The 16799-nt window shown below is 39.7% G+C and overlaps 1 protein-coding gene across 4 annotated transcripts; it reads right to left on the bottom strand.

Moving 5' to 3' along the window:
• Positions 1 to 134: 134 nt before the first annotated feature.
• On the bottom strand, positions 135 to 16315 carry rilpl1 (Rab interacting lysosomal protein-like 1). Of its 4 annotated transcripts, XM_017488580.3 has the most exons (9): positions 15768 to 16315; positions 12870 to 13020; positions 10947 to 11065; positions 10142 to 10384; positions 8531 to 8677; positions 7701 to 7852; positions 5681 to 5785; positions 5158 to 5245; positions 2705 to 2844 (listed from the first exon to the last, which is right to left on the bottom strand). In XM_017488580.3, the coding sequence occupies exons 1-9, from the start codon at positions 16053 to 16055 to the stop codon at positions 2839 to 2841; spliced, it is 1299 nt and encodes a 432-aa protein (XP_017344069.1). In that variant the 5' UTR covers positions 16056 to 16315; the 3' UTR covers positions 2705 to 2838. The 4 variants fall into 4 exon arrangements, with proteins under 4 accessions (XP_017344068.1, XP_017344070.1, XP_017344069.1 ...); XM_017488579.3 differs by lacking the exon at positions 5158 to 5245 and having other exon boundaries at positions 135 to 2844; XM_053686935.1 differs by lacking the exon at positions 8531 to 8677 and having other exon boundaries at positions 15768 to 16314.
• Between the last annotated feature and the right edge of the window lie 484 nt (positions 16316 to 16799).

Here is a 16799-nt window from a genome sequence, read left to right as displayed (position 1 = left end):
TAGGATCCTGTATTCATACATATGATTTAACAAGCCTAAGGAAAAGTGATAGATGTTGAATAATTTTAACTTATTTTAACCAGGAAATTCAGTTAACTGAATTATACAAAGAAAAGCCACGACGATGGTACGGGTATGATGTATCAAATATTTTAATGGCCAATGAGATGAAGTTATGCAGCATTCTTCGTTATCGTTCGTTAAAGATCTGTAGTGTGGTACATTTATCATTACGAAATTCCTGAAACCTTTTACAACCACACAAGATGCGTGTGTGTGTGTATATATATATATTTTTTATATATATAAAATTTTCTAAAATAATGAGTACAATCACTGGCAAGGATTTCATGCTCACAAAGAAGCTTTTGTCAGTATGTTGCTGGAACTGCGTTGGCGTTTTCATGCTTTGACTAAACAACGCTAGGACTGCTGGCACCACACATGTCATAAGAATGCAGAACAGCTGGTGATGGACATTTGCTGATGTGACACTTGTGAGAGTTCGGAACTCCTATACTCTCTTCTGTATATCATTTCTATAGCTGAACTTAGTTAAAATAACACACTTATCTATTATATGTTCCATGTACCCCCCCCCCCCTCCCCCCTCCCCCCTTTTATCACTGTGCAAAATTTAGGTTTAAACCTGGAAAAATGCCACCTTTTATTGGCAACGCACCATCCCATTATGGGCATTCTTTACTGCTTTAAAACCGGATTAGCTTTCATTAGGCACTGCCTCATTTCAATATTCAATTTGAATCTACGAACATGAAGAAGTGCCCTAATCGAAACACTTCTCAAGGCACATCAACATGGCCTTCCATTGCTCTTCTCATGACTGCAAACATGATCATAAATTCCAAACACACACAATTTTGCGTACAGTGTCTTGGGAATCTGGTAACCTAACACACCCATAAAACAAAATAAAATTAAGCTCACAACTTTTAGAGACGTCAGCATCGGAAGTTTTGTGATGTATAGCCAGATCTATGTTTAAACTGTTCCATTTCCCTCCTGCCTTTATCCACTAATGACCGCTTGCTGGGAAATGTGACTGTAACAGTGGAGTGTACAGTTGCGTTCGGAAGTTTACATACACTCATCATAAACATGAATGTCATGGCGATTTTGGGCTTTCAGTAATCTTGAAACTTTGAACTGTTCTTTTTCTGGGGCAGAATGATTGTACAACATAAATCTTTAATAAAAAAACAAGAATTTGGTTCACAGGTTTAAATTTGTTTGGGGTTTTCTGTAGTCAACACAAGGTTAAAACGATATATACAGCATGCCTAATATTTAGTTGAATGTCCCTTAGCAAGTTTCACCTCGAGCAGACACTTTTGGTAGCCATCCACCAACTTCTGGCAGAATTCTGGTTGGGTAGTTGACCACTCCTCTTGGCAGAATTGGTAAAGTTCAATGACCTTTGTTGGTTTCCTGGCCCTGACCTGACTTTTAAGCACAGTTCACAAATTTTCGATAGGGTTGAGATCAGGAGTTTGGGAAGGCCAATCGAAAAGCTTAATGTTAGCCTGCTTTATGCATTCCACAACGAGCTTTGATGTGTGTTTGGGGTCATCGTCCGGTTGGAACACCCAATTGTGTCCAAGTTTCAACCATCTGGCTGATGGTTTGAGATTATATTGAATAATTCTATGGTAGTCCTCCTTCATTATTCCATCCACTTTGTGCAATGCAGCAGTTCCACTGGCAGCAAAACAGCCCCAGAGCATAATGCTACCACCACCATGCTTAACAGTTGGTACAGTGTTCTTTACGCCTCCAAACATACCTCTGGTCATTGTGGCCAAACATCTCAATGCTTGTCTCATCTGACCATAAAGCTTTCCTCCAGAAGGCTTTTTCTTTGTTCATGTGGTCAGCCGCAAACATTACACGTGCTTGAAGGTGTCGATTTTGGAGCAGGGGCTTGTTTCTTGGACGGCAGCCTTTCAGTCCATGGCGATGTAAAACTCGCTTGACTGTAGACAGTAACAGTAGACAGTTCCAGAAGCTTCCAGTTCATGGCAGATCTGTGCCTAGGTGGTTCCTGGGTTTTTCCTGACCATCCAAACCAATTTCCTCTCAGCTGAGGGTGACCGTTTGGGGCTTCTTCTTCCAGACCTTGGCAAAGTGGCTACACTTCCCAATAACTTGAATTGATGATCTTGGAATCTGCAATTGTTTAGAAATGGTTCCAAGAGATAATCCACCATCCTCTTTTTCAGATCTGCACTGTGCTCCTTGGATTTTCCCATAGTACTATGTGTTGATCAATCCAATGAATGTTGTCAAACAAGCCCTTTTTATGTTGGCACAGAGAAGCTGCCATCTGTAGTCAATCATGATCACTAACAGGAAATTATGAGGCCTTGGTCTTGGCAAATTAAAGGACATTTTGGAACTTTCAGCATCATTGAAACCATTGAAAGTGTTTGTATGCATATTTTTGACCCTATATGTATAATTTTGGTCCTGGGTTGATTACAGAAAACAAAGATGTATGTTTGTTTATACAATCATTCTGCCCCAGAAAAAGCAAAGTTCCAAGAAATTATTGAAAGCCCAATATTGCCATGACATTCATGTCCATGATGAGTGTATGTAAACTTCCGACCGCAACTGTATGTATTGCTTGTGACATTGCAGAGAGTTAGGGATTAGAGGGTCTTTGTGCTTTGTCGGTGTTCAGTGGGTTACATGTGCTGTAAAGCTTCCTGGGCTTGCTCTGTATAGACGTCGTCTTTGCGGGACCACGGGCTATAGCTGTCGTCAAACTGCGCCATGCCCCTCTGCGAGCTGCGTCTCTTGTCCCGGGAGAAGAAGCTAAACCTGAAAGGGAGAGACGAGACAGTACAGTTAGCTTTATCAGAGCTCATGACTTACAGTTCATTTTCAAAAGTAGTTTTATTTAAATTTAAGTCTGTAAATAAATCTACAGGATGCAATTCAGTATACAGTCATGATATTCAAGCTCTTAAGTGTCGGCAGATATCTGATAACGATTTAAGGCAGACATCATTATTATTATTATTATTAGTATTATTATTATTATTATTATTATTATTATTATTATTATTATTATTATCTGAGCCAATTCTCTACAAGCTTGGTGGTGCTGGGATTTGAACTCAACTTTCTGATCAGTAGCCCAAAAGCATTAATCACTGAACCACTTCTACCCAGAGAACTGTGTTCTAGGTTCACCTCCAAAATCTTTTGTTCATGCCATAAAATACATTAGTTTTTGTTTTTTTGGTTTTTAAATGTCAATTCTAGTCTATTCCCAAGCTGCAGATATTGTCAAGACAAAGATTCTTCTAATGTAATTTAAGACAAAATTGTGGCATACTCATATATGGTTGTAAGCATGTGGACACCTCACCATCACACCCATATGTGGACCCTTCACCAAACCGGTGCGACAAAGTTGGAAGCACACAATTGTATAGAATGTCTTTGTACACTGTAGAATAAAAATTTCCCTTCACTGGAACCAAGAGGCCCAAACCTGTTCCCTGTACACAAAGTGAGCTCTATGAAGACCTGATTTTGCTTCGGTTGGACCAGAAGAACTCGAGTAGCCTGCAGAGCTCTGACCTCAACGGAACCAAGCGAATTGCTATGAATTTTGAGATGAACTGGAATGCTGACTGTGCACCAGGCCTTCTCACACAAACTCTTGTATCTGAATGAGTGGAAAGCATTCCCAGAAGAGAGGAGGTTATTATTAACAGCAAAGGGGACCAACTCCATGATTTTGTGTTCAATACTCAGGTGTCCACAAACTTTTGGTCACAGAGTGTACCAAATATTTTTTTAAAATCTTGTAAAAAATAAATTAATAATAATAATAATAATAATAATAATAATAACAACCCACATTTAAAATAATGGCTCTGGTCCAAATTTGGTTTGGTCTGAGGAATACACATCCTTAATTTGCATAGAATTAGCATTTTTGCATTTCAAATGCAGCTCAGTCACCATGTACTGGGGGATGAGTCCACAATTGAGGTGCCATTTGTGTCCCACTCATATTCCTTTCACAAATATGTATGTAAAGGTAAAATATATTTTAAACGCAGGTGAAAGGTGACGTGTCCTTTCCATAGGTTTCAGATAAATACTGAAAAACGTAACTAACTAAAACTAAAAACATGAAAATCTTATTTCCTCATTACTGTTTGAATCTGTTTAACATTCTCATGCTTGAAACATCCTTTTCCGTGAGTCATGAGTCCCCTTGTGTAAAAAGGCGTTCCCTGGGATAGGGGAGGAAACCAGAGTACCTGCAGGAAACCCGGAGGAGCGAGGAAAATGTGCTAACCACTAGTTGGGGGTTCGATTCCCGCATTTGCCTTGTCCCCCTCCCGGAGATCCAAAGTATTTTACTTTGAGTGACACTGACTGATGAGATCATCTGGAAAGTACAATCCTGTGACCAAGATTATAGGTTGCAAGTAATTAAATAAAAATAAGTAACTCATTAGAAAGTTCTTAGTGTCATCATGCCACGGATGCCAGTAAACCATATTTTTTGCATTTGCTAATTCTATTCTGAAAAAGCGTTACTAACGTAAGCGCAAAATGCAGCTTTTATCAGAAAACAAACCATTTGGAAGTTGTCATACAAATACATTTTTTGAATGGAAATGCATGATATTGTAGATTGAAAGTTGGCTAAATGTGGCATCCCCAATCATGGAATCACCCTGTGATCCCCCACCCGATCAAGTAAGCATCTCATACAGACATTTCAGCCATCCATCTGATAGTGAGTCACACCATGAAATGCACAGAAAAGTGCTGAGCTAATCATTGTTAGAGTTTTAAAATCCTTACTGAGGCAGTGGGTCATGGTTAAGTCACAAGTGTTAGCATGTGAGAGCTGGACCAGGGGAAGAGGAAATGCTGTTTTTATTCTGACTGGCTGATTCGAAACACCTTCCTGCTAACAAACTCCAAACAGCACAACCCCACAATCAGCCAATCAGAATATTCTTGGTGTTACGACCATCTCCAACGAGAGGTCAGGAGGGAAGAGCATGCAGTGCCAAAAAAATAAAAAATAAAATACATGCAGGGCTACAGTAAGGTGTTAAAAAACAGAACACAAAGGTCAACAATGAAAACGGGCCGTACAAGAGAAACAAGTCGTCTGATTGGCTGTAAAGTGGGGTCATCTGCAATCAAGCCAGCCGCCACCATCGGCATAATGGCTGTGAAGATCCTGTTGCAGAAAGGCACAGACACGGAGAGTTGAGCAAAAGAGGGAACAAAAACCACAAAATCGCTCCTGCTAACACTGGACGTCTTCCGAAATACCTACTCTGTTTGGGGAAGTCGTGCACAAGATGATGGACCTACTTGTACAATATTAGCCAGAATGCCCCACTGACACCGGGATTAATAATGGTCATGCCACAAGGGTGTAAAAACATGAAATGCTGAAACAGCCCATCCAGTGGAATTCAATCTCGACATCAGTATCAGATGTTTATTAACTGTTGGTCTACAATATTGACTGCATGTGCTTGGAAGTAGCAATATGTGATTTACAAAGGGGAAATATGAGCTGTTCTGGGCATGGTTCCCTGCAAATATCTGAGTGCGTGTTGTGAGAAGCAAGCCAAAGAAGAAGTAGGAGGAACTTTGCGGTACGCACAAGCGCTTTATGCCGGACTCTGGCTGGGCGCCGGTTCGGGAGCGGGGCTGGAGCGTGGGCGAAGGGTCCGGAGTGGGCGGGTGTGCATCATCTTCCTGCTCTTCACTAGAGGAAAGAGAGAACACAAGTTTATCGATGAATCAAAAATAGCTCCCTATTGACATCTGAATGAATCAGCATCTTCTACCACGGTGCTGTTGAATTCTCGATTCTGATTGGTCAGAGCTCTGACAGTATTCCTGGCTATAATGCAAATCACAGGTTTACGTTAAAGCTCTTGTTCAGCTAATACGGTATCATTTCTACAGTAATAGAATGAAGGACATTCATTGTGTGCACGTGTGCAATCACTGATATGGTAATGTTTTCTATTTGGAGATATTAGCATTTTTGGAAGGACAGTCAGAGGTGAGGCTGTAACGTTAGGCTTTTCTGACTTGTCTTCAGTTTACTACAAGAGAGTGAAAAATGGGCTGGAGTGGGAACTTCTGTTTATAGCGCAAGTGAACAGGAACTAACTTGTTAATGTAACGGATAAAAATTGTGACATATTGTAATAATTAGAAATATTCAAACTCCTATTAAAAACACTTTAGGACATGCTGTTATTAGAACTTCAGGACGGTAATGCATCACACCATGCCACACCGATTATTTTCCTATAACAGCATGTTATTTCTTTTTTTGTTTTATCCCTCATCTATTTAATAGCATGTTAAAACCAACCGTACATCACAATAAGTTAGAATACAGGTGGAGTGCTATTTTGATATTGTTCAGTACATTTTTATTAATTATTTTTACATACACTGGTTCTTGAAAGTGTGTGAACCCTTTAGAATTTTCTATATTTCTGTACAAATATGACATGTCGGTGGGTTTCCTCACATGAACTGCTTGCTTCAAGTCCTTGCACAACATTTTTATTGGATTAAGCTGAATACTCTGACTTGGCCATTCCAAAACATTAACTTTATTCTTCTTTAAACATTCTTTGCTAGAACGACTTCTGTGCTTAGGGTCATAGTCTTGCTGCATGACCCACTTTCTCTTGAAATTCAGGTCATGGACAGATGTCCCAATATTTTCTATTAGATTTTGATGGTATACTTCATTGTTCCATCAATGATGGCAAGCCATCCTGTCCCAGACGCAGCAAAACCGGCCCAAACCATGATACTCTACCACCACCATGTTTCACAGATGGGATAAATTGCTGGAATGCATTGTTTTCCTTTCTCCAAATATAGCCCTTCTCATTTAAACCAAAATTGTTGTTCACTGATCTCCTGATGGTGGACACGTGAACAGTAGAAAATGTGAGAGAGGCTAATTTTCTCACATTGAGAATTATTTCCCATCTTGCTCGTGGAGTGATCTTTGTTGGTCGAATTTCCTCCATTTGTACAGAATCTGTCTGATGGGCGAAGTCCAAACTCTTTAGAGGTGGTTTTGTAACCTTTTCCAGCCTGATGAGCATCGACAACTCTTTCTGAGGTCCTCAGAAATCTCCTTTGTTCCTGCCATGATACACCACAAACGTGTGTTGTGAAGATCAGACTTTGATAGATCCCTGTTTTTTAAATAAAACAGGGCACTCACTCACACCTGATCGTCATCCCATTGATTGAAAACACCTGACTCTAATTTCATATTCAAATTAGCTGCTAATCCTAAAGGTTCACATACCTTTGTCAGTCACAGATATGTAATATTGGATCATTTTCCTCAATAGATAAATTACCAAGTATAATATTTTTGTCTTATTTGTGTAATTTGGTTCTCTTTGTCTACTTTTTGGAATTATGTGAAAATCTGTTGAAGTTTTAGGTCATATTTATGCAGACATATAGAAAATTCTAAAGGGTTCACAAACTTTCAAGCACCACTGTATGTAATACACTATGGCCAAACCCGAAGTGATCAGAAGAACTTATCTTTAAACTCCAGTCACCTTTATGATGAAACTTTATGATCTTTGTGAATATTAATATAACAACCATAAGATAAAATGGCTGACCTTTTGTAATATGCAATTTCCTCTTGCAGCATGAACACTTTGGCCTTCAACTCATTTCTCTCATGCAGGACATCTCGCAGCTCTTGCAGAGTGAACCGTGGTCGGTTTGGATCTTTCGGATCGAAAGCCACTTCCTCCTCACACAACGCCTCCTGTCGAATGAAAGGAATGAAGTAAAGGTCAGCAAGCAGCACCACACAGTGTCTGCAAGTGAACTGTTGTTCCACCAAAAATGCACACATTAGTCCGATTACACCTAATGCTTTACTTACATCCATCGTGATTCATAATGCTCCATGTGACTGCATGGATATGATATAATTAATGTGCATGCCACACACGTACTGCATATAGTATGAGTCTTGTTTTCTCAAAACACCACTGGTGCACCTGTCTTATAATTCCTACTCGGCTTGCAATGCAAAGGTTGAGCGTTTAAATCCCAGGAAAGCCAGTGAGCAGGTCCATTTGAGCAACTCCACTGCACATCTGTATGCTCGGACTGGATTCTACATTGAAACTGAATTTCTTTAAAACTAGAAAACAACATGCATTTTCAGGGTTTTTTGTTGTTCCAGTAGTTACAAACACACAAGCATGCTGATGATGTAAATGCTCTCCAACAAGACTTACAACACGAATGAACCAACACAACTGTTGGTTTATGTTAACCACACCCAAAACACTGCAGCTGACTCCTACACACACCTTCTTCACAGAACAGATTAGCTAATGCTCTAGAAATAACAACAGTGGCACCACGGGCGTTCACTGCAGAAACGAAGCAAGTTAGTCTCAAACCGTGCAGCCCTGGTACACTAAAGGGTTACCCATAACAACACAGCCTCTTCCTCCTCATCCTCCACATCATCCTCATCTTCCACATCCGCTTCATCCTCATCTGTTAGCACTTGGTGGTTACGTGGAGCCAGGGACAGCGGAGGATCGCGTGATAACACGGGCTTGGAGAGTAAATTCTGACCCAAGACAAGGGCATTAATGAGACAAGTTCTCCTTGAGTTGTGACTTTAAAGTAGGGCTGAGTGATTATAGTATAATGTTTATATCCTGAATTACTATTCTCCTGTTCTGAGAGTATTATGGGTATTATCAGTGCTTTTATAAAACATAATGACCCGTATTGACCTCAAAACTATGCTGCCAATACCATAATAGAGTATTATTCATTCTTAATTAAAAGCATCAAACAATACTAACACAGCTTACACTGAATAGAAGCTGGTGCTGGTCATTCAGTATGACATCACACTGGAAAGCAACAGATCTCATTCACTGTTAGCCCACATACTGTTTGACTGGACTGTGCCTTTAAATGCCCCTGGGTCAAGTTTTTCTAGCTTGCTGGCCAAACCATGTCTATATTTATCTAGTAGCTCAGCCCCATCTCGTCCATGACACATGATACTGTCTGATTCACTGCAGTCACGTACATGTGAACAGTCCTGATACGCGACGACATCACTTTGGGGAAATGTGAACTTAGTTACCAACAAAGGGGGGAGGGGAGGGGTACTTATGCAATCTCAAAATATAATTTAGATTTATGACATATCCATTTCAGTTCTAGGTTGTAACACTACAAAATACTTACACAATGGTATATAAGGATTTATAACGACTAATTTGTTATCATAGTTTACAATTAAAATGATAGGATTGTATTAAAAACAATTAAGTTTTTAATGATAAATAAACTTTTTCCTAAAAATAGTTTAATTTAATTATATATAAGCAGAGGTTACAAATAATTATTAATAAATTATTATAGGTGTTATAAGTTCGCCTTTATTGATTGTATTTATTTTATTTCCGGTGTTACGTGATAAGTAAATTGTCATTTTCATTTGTCCAATTTAGGAAGAAAATGTCATTTATTTCATTTCCTCTATAGATAAAGATATACAATGCATAAAAGATGTAAATAATTATTAATAATAATAAATAAATAAGTGTGGCAGAAACTTATTTATTTATGATGCTTTGTGCATACATGAGGCTCAGTAAGACCAAATAAATGTCATGTATCTATCATCTATCACATTTAGGAGTAAATTAAGTCCCGGCGGGGCGCCAGTGGGAACTGTTTTTGATGCTTGGTGCTTCGATTGTGATCGTTCATCACTTATTCCACATGGCTGAACTGCAGGTAAAAATGTAGACAGAGGCGTTTTTGAAAGAAAAGAAAAATCACTAACATTAAATGTGTTTAAGATCATAATAAATCCAATCACTTGGGCCTAATGCTACCCAAAAACACCTGTATGACTGAAAACTTTCCTAACTCCATACAATTTTTTTTTTTTTTTTTTTTTTTTTTTTTTTACACAAGGTCACCATAGCAGACGTGCCAGGATGCTGGCTTTGTATCTGGAAATAGTGAATAATAGTCAGTAAAGGAGGCTTTTTTTATATATATATACCTGAGCAGGTGATGGCGGAGCAGGCCGCTCCTCGGTTTCAGGGCTTTTCTTCTCTCCCTGAAGACGCTCTCTGAGTCGTGCCACCTCTTGTCTCAGGCTAGTCAGCTCCTGCTGCCTGGCCTGGGCGAACGCCTCAAGCTCCACCTTCTGCTCGATCAGAGCCTTGCCCTGCGCCTCCACCACTGTGATCTTATGCCTCAGGTCGTGGTTAATCTTCATCAGCCGGTTCTGCTGCTGCTGCAGCTGGAAGACACAGGTAAAAGGCAGGAGGGGAAAAGTTCAAATACAGAGAATGGTTTGATATAGAAGTTTGGGCTGTTTTCTTTCTAGCACAGACTGTAGAGAAACACAGCCTATCCCTGACATAGTCATATTGAGTGGTTAGGCTTGGTGTAACACGCCTTGGTGCTCATTTATTTAAATCCGCTTTGCTGACATTTCCATAATCGGTAGTGATCAAAAGTGCATTTTAAATATAATAGAAGGTGTAATTCTTGAATGTGGATCACTTTGTCAATCATTGATTTTTCCAGAATGCCTTTGGAGAAGAAACTAGAAGTAAATCGACTAATAAAAGTCACTTGACTTAAACAAAAATAGGAATCATGAAATGGTTTATGCCTGACATGAGACCCTGTGCTATCAAGCTCAACCATAATGATTTCATAATAGCAATGCAGACTTTTTTAGCCTTCCCATTCAATATCATGACTGTCCGTCACTAGAAATGAGTCACAAGGGCATGTAGTATGTGATTCACTCACAGTGCACTTATGTCAACCAAAATGGAAAAGTAGTCACTTACTGCTTCAATGTCTTCATTCTTCAGCGTCAGTTCTCGATCCTTGGCGCGAATCTCATCCCTCTGTTTATCCACCACCTCCTTAAGCTTTTTCATCACTTGCCTCTCCCTTTCTGACATACCTGGCAACCCGGAGAGAAAGGCATATTAGTTACAGGTTAGTTTAGTAGCAGTGACCTGATGTTTGGGAGTTCAAATCCCAGGACTAGCACTGATACACTGTTCACTCTGAGAAGACTTGAACTGGATTCTTCCTCACTCTGGGTAAACTTGTCAGCCAAATGTAAATACATTTCAATATTTTTGCATGCGTCCACATAAGTCCAGGATTTTCTATTGAATACTAAAGATGAAATAAATGGAAGTCACTTTTAGCAACGATAGTCAAAGTCAACATGCTCATTATATTCTTATTTCCTCAACACATATTTGGTCTGTTGTGATCTTTCCTGTATATTTTCCAGTAAACTGGGAATATGCTGCACTCTCACAGAGACTCGACACTCAAAGTCATGTAGTTCCTCTTTAAGCTCCCCTGCTGGTGCATTTAAAATAGATTCGACACAAAAATAACTCACTTGGTCAAAACATAACTCTCCCTGCATGTAGTGGACAAGTCATTGACTCGCTTTCTGTGATAAAAACAATGCTTCATGCCATTAGAACAGACATACAGTACTATATAGATATGTAGATAATAAAAGTGCCAGTGGTAGCTCAGTGATTAAGGCTCTGGGTTACTGATCAGAGGCTCGGGGGTTCAAGCCCCAGCACCACCAAGCTGCCACTGTTGGACACTTGAGAAGGTCCTTAACCATATCTGCTCCAGGGACGCCGTATCATGGCTGACCCTACGCTCTGACCCCAACTTCCTAACAGGCTGGGATATGTGAAGTAAATAATTTTTCACGGTACTGTAACATACAGTCTACCGTATGTGATAAATAAAGTCTTCCTTCTGATAGGCCCATCAGAATAAATTTCACTATCTGAATACCATTGTCATACTATGTTTCAAGTATTTAATTAGACTCTAAATAGCTCATTTCCAGCAGGCATTATTAGAGACACGCCTTTTCTGCAGCGGGATCTTACACGGTGTTGTCTCTGGCGTTGTGCAAGTTATAGAATGCCATTATTGTATATCCCCCGTAGGCAACATATATCAGCTATTTTGGCAGCTATTTTGGATTCAGCCTAACTATGTTGGTGGAGTTGAAATAAAAAAAAATTAAAAATCATTTTCTGAGTAATAAAAGTAAAATGGTATATTTATTTTTATATGTGCAAATAGCCAAAAAATATTTATAATATTTATAATAGCCAAAAAATAGCAAAACACAATTTTCACCGTCCATGCTTTCATGTACTGTATGTTCTACCTGTGGCAGTATAATATTACATTAATAGCATTATTAATATTAAAAATGAAAAGACAATCAGACTGAATCAGTTGAATGAGGCAGGTTGACGGAGCGCTGAAACGAGGCACGTGTGGACTGTAATGAAAACTGAGGAATCTCTGTGTCTCCGCAAGCTGGCCTGCTATTGCAGTTACGCATCCTGGCTTCCCTTCAGTTACACACAGAAGGACTCCTTTGTGAGGCCCGTCTGAATGTCTTTTGTCCATCTCTAAATAGCTGAGAGAGAACGAGTGTGTCTGGAGCTATGAGTATTTACCATGGGTGGTCTCGTGTATTTGTTGAAAAAAAGGTTTGCATGCTTGCAGTAGTGTGTGCAAAGCATAGATGAGGAATTAAACCTAGATCAGGCAATTCAGGATCCGTGTGTTCATAAACTTCCTTCCTTCGGTGGCCCTCCCTCCATTGAAATGCAGAGCGCTGTGCAGTAGAGTCGCTCTATTCAAAACGCAGACGCAGCTGCAGAGTTTGGAGCGAGTTGCTTTAGGAAGCTCATGTAAATTACCTTCCTGTCTCTGAACATCCTCCTCGGTCATTGGGCAGTCCTTGAGTGACAGGTTGTTGAGGAGGGTCTTATTTTCCTGTTGCAGCTGGGCAATCTGCGACAACAAGTCTTGGGCTTCCCCTCGCCACACATCCTCGACCAGCTCCAGCTCCTGAGCAAAATCATAGTACTGTAAGGTGCCTTTAAAACAGACACACCGTTAAAATACAGACAAAGTGTTATGACGGTCATGTAAAACATCTCCCTATAGGCATCATCTCCATTCATGTCATCCAAATATAAACCTACTTCTTACACTACACTCTTTAATGTTCCTTGAGGGTTCTTTCATTTTTAAAGAAACTTTTTAAATCATCCAGAGAGAGAACGTTTAGGGAAAAGGGTATTAAAATGTATCCTTCCTTGTTGCTGGGTGTACTTATATTTTTCACTTGGAAATGTAAAAAAAAAAAAAAAAAAAAAAAAAAAAAAAAAAGATTAAAAGGCACATATTTGTACCTTAATTACATTTTAGAGTATAGTAAAAGGTATACATGGTGTGTACCCCGGTGACAAAGAAAAGGTACATTTTAGTTACTATTTTTCCAAAAGTGTAGAAAGGTGCATGTCATGTACCTTTACAGCTTTACCTGAAAAACAAATTATTGTCAATTATGTGCCTAAATCATTTAAAAAGTTACACTATATATCCATGTGGAAAATACAAAAGGTACAAAAGACAGATACATTCCACTACATTTTTTTTCCGTGAGTGAACCATTACCGACCCCCCCCCCCCCACACACACACACACACACACACACACACTCCCCCTCCTCCTCCACGTCTTCAGCTCAAGTCTACCTCACAATCTTTTTGAAAAATGCAGCTTAAATGGGCATGGATGGCTGCGAGAAGAAGGGAGGGGGGTGGGCAAGAAGGCAACAGGCAACAGGATACATTAAGGGCCGGGGGGTGTAAACTTTGAACAGAATGATCGGTATAAATTGTTATTTTTTTGTCTAATGGGAAACATGTAAATGTCTTATGTAGCTTCTGAAGGGCTTACTAAATGAAAAATAAGATCGCTAAACAATTTAAACTGATCATCCTGTTCAGAAGTTTACACCCCCTCCCACTGGCCCATAATGTATCGTGTTGTCTTCTTGAGCATCAGTGAATGTATTGCACCTTTTGTAATAGTTGTGTACGAGTCCCTCAATTGTCCTCAATGTGAAAAGATGGATCTCAACATGATATAGCACTGTTTTCATTGTCGTGCACTTATATAACACACTACATGAAAGATAATATCTGAAAAGGCATAATGGGGCACTTTAAGAATCAAGCATGTGTAAACTTTTGAACTGTTTCATTTGTGTAAATTCAGTTATTACTGTGTCTTGTGGACTATATGTAAACATCTGTTATGTGAAATAGCTCGTTCTGGGCAGAATTAAATAAAAAACAAAAAGCAATTTTTATGATCCCTCTTATTTATTTAAAAAAAAAAAAAAAAAAAAAAAAAAGGATTAACATTTTGCAGATTCTGCAAGGGGTGTGTAAATTTATGATCACAGCTGTATATACCTGGACCATAATTACACTTACATTAACATTATTACGTAAAGGTTATACAGGAAAGGTACTATTAAGCAGCCGTCTTTCACACTTGGTCCTTTTCAGGGGTCTGAGCACGGTTCTCTAGAATTTTGGCCCACGTGTGAACACTACAAACGATCTCAGATCCTTTTAAAGCGGATCAAACAGAAACCATCTTGGGAGGTGGCCCGAGTACGGTTTGCTAAAAACCTGTGTCGTGAACACAACTCGCTCCGGGCTCATTTAACCGGGTCAAAGTGAAAAAATTACGCCGGAAATACATGGCCACATGAGATAAACCGCGATCTAGTGGACCGTCAGCCGGTGTCAAGTGGCCTTGATTTGTTAGACAAAATTCTTGGTACAAGTCCTTGCAAGCCCCACCCAATGGGTGTCGTAGAGGGAGGATGTGTTGACATCAGCGAGGATGATAACGGTACGTTAATTGCAAACTTGCTTTACCTATTTAGGTGCTCACAACCGTTATGCCATTATTTAAAGTTAAAGTTGGCTTAAGGACATTTTTGTCATTTGCATGTCAGTTGGCTTAATGACATTTTTGTCATTTTCATGTCTCCTTAACCCACAGGGCAGAATATTTAACATAATGCAGGTTTTTTTTTTTGTTTTTTTAACAAAGCCAACACTTAAGATGAGCACAAAAAACACCATACACTTTATACATCTAGAAATTACAATAGATATATAAATAAACAACCATGAGCACTAATACCCAAAAAGCAACAGTATGAACACAGAGAGGTCTGAGATCCCCATTACTGCTTAAGTGGACCAAAAAAGATCCGAGTCCTCTTTCAGGGACAGGGAAAGTGTGAACGTAAAGAGAACTGGGTCCTTCACTTGGTTCAACTCTTGGTCCACTTCAAGGGGTCTGAGTTCCCTTCTTTAGAGGACTCAAGTGGGAAAACCCCCTAAGAGTGTTTGTCTATCTGGGTGAAAGCAGGAGATTTCCTCTGTGAAAAAAAAGGTACATATTTAAGGCATAGAGTGTGTCCGCTTATGTTTACCACAGCAGTGACGAGGAAAGGTACAGTTTAGTATTCTCTATTCTCTGTATGCTCTCAGGCACTGTATATATCGATTAGGATGCGGTTTCAGAAATCCGACACAGACAGAACATTTCCATTTCCGGTCATAAACAGGAAGTTCCATCTGTTTTAGCTTTGTTCTGGTCTTTAATATCGTTACCAGGACGACAAGAAAAGGCGACAAGAAAGTCGTACCTGTTGTTTAAGTCTTAAAGAAAGATGTTTCTCGGATTCCTCGATAATAATACTAAAAAATAACACTCTTTACCTTTTTGTGTTTCTTTTCCTTTTCCAGGCGGTCCAGTCTCTCCAGGCGGAGTTTATCCAGCTCCAGCCGCAGCTCCTCGGTCTCCGGACTGATGCTGTTGCGGCTCACCAGCACCTCCAGGATCTCCAAAACCCGCACAACTTTGGGCATGAGTCGCGCCAACGCTTCACAGCCGTACTGATCTATAATCCGCTCAAACTCCTGGCCCACCACAGCCGCTATGTCGTACACGTCCATCACGGTTAAATCCGCCACGTTTTTCTCCAGCGCCGATCCAAAACCTTCCATGACTGTCGCTTCCCACCGCCCTGCTCTGCTTCCTATCTAATACAAAACCCGAAACTTTCCCGTTTTCTCTACGCCTGAACACCCGGACAAGTAAGTCGAAGCACTCACACGAGTTGTAATGTCATCTTTTCGGTCGCAGCGGTTACACTGTTAGTTATAGTGGCTAAAATTAACGATGATAATAATAATAGTTGCTGTCCCATCGCCGTCCCTGTTTCTCGTCCCGATTTCTTCAGTGGAAACTGCCGCAGTTAGTGGGCATGCGCGATAGTGATGTGTCGTTCATGAATGATTCGTTCATTTTGAATGAATCTTTACTATGACTCGGGAACGAGTTCTCTCAGAGACAACAGGTTTCGTTTCCGGACACGGAATTATAAGATTAACTATAATCTTATCATTAAGATTTTAATTATATTCTGCTGAAATGAACGAAATTACTTGAAAAAAAGATTCGTTCATTTTCATGAACGAGATTCAAAGATCCGAGTCAGTAAAATGATCCGAATTTCCTATCACTAATAATGCGCGAGCGACACCGGAGAGTTGAAATGGCATCAGCTAGAAATGTCAAAATACAGCAACTCAATAATTATTCTAAAAAATATATATTTATTATTACACAGATAGCTTTTTTACGCGAGGTAAAACAATTAGTTGTTTACTTTTTGTTTTCTGCGACACAAGTGTGTTTGAAATGAGGTGGCATGATTTTCATACCATAGGACTAAGGAAGGACTTGTG

This window comes from Ictalurus punctatus, chromosome 16 (assembly GCF_001660625.3).
Source record: "Ictalurus punctatus breed USDA103 chromosome 16, Coco_2.0, whole genome shotgun sequence".
NCBI lineage: Eukaryota > Metazoa > Chordata > Actinopteri > Siluriformes > Ictaluridae > Ictalurus > Ictalurus punctatus.
This window is presented reverse-complemented; position numbering and strand designations above follow the sequence as displayed.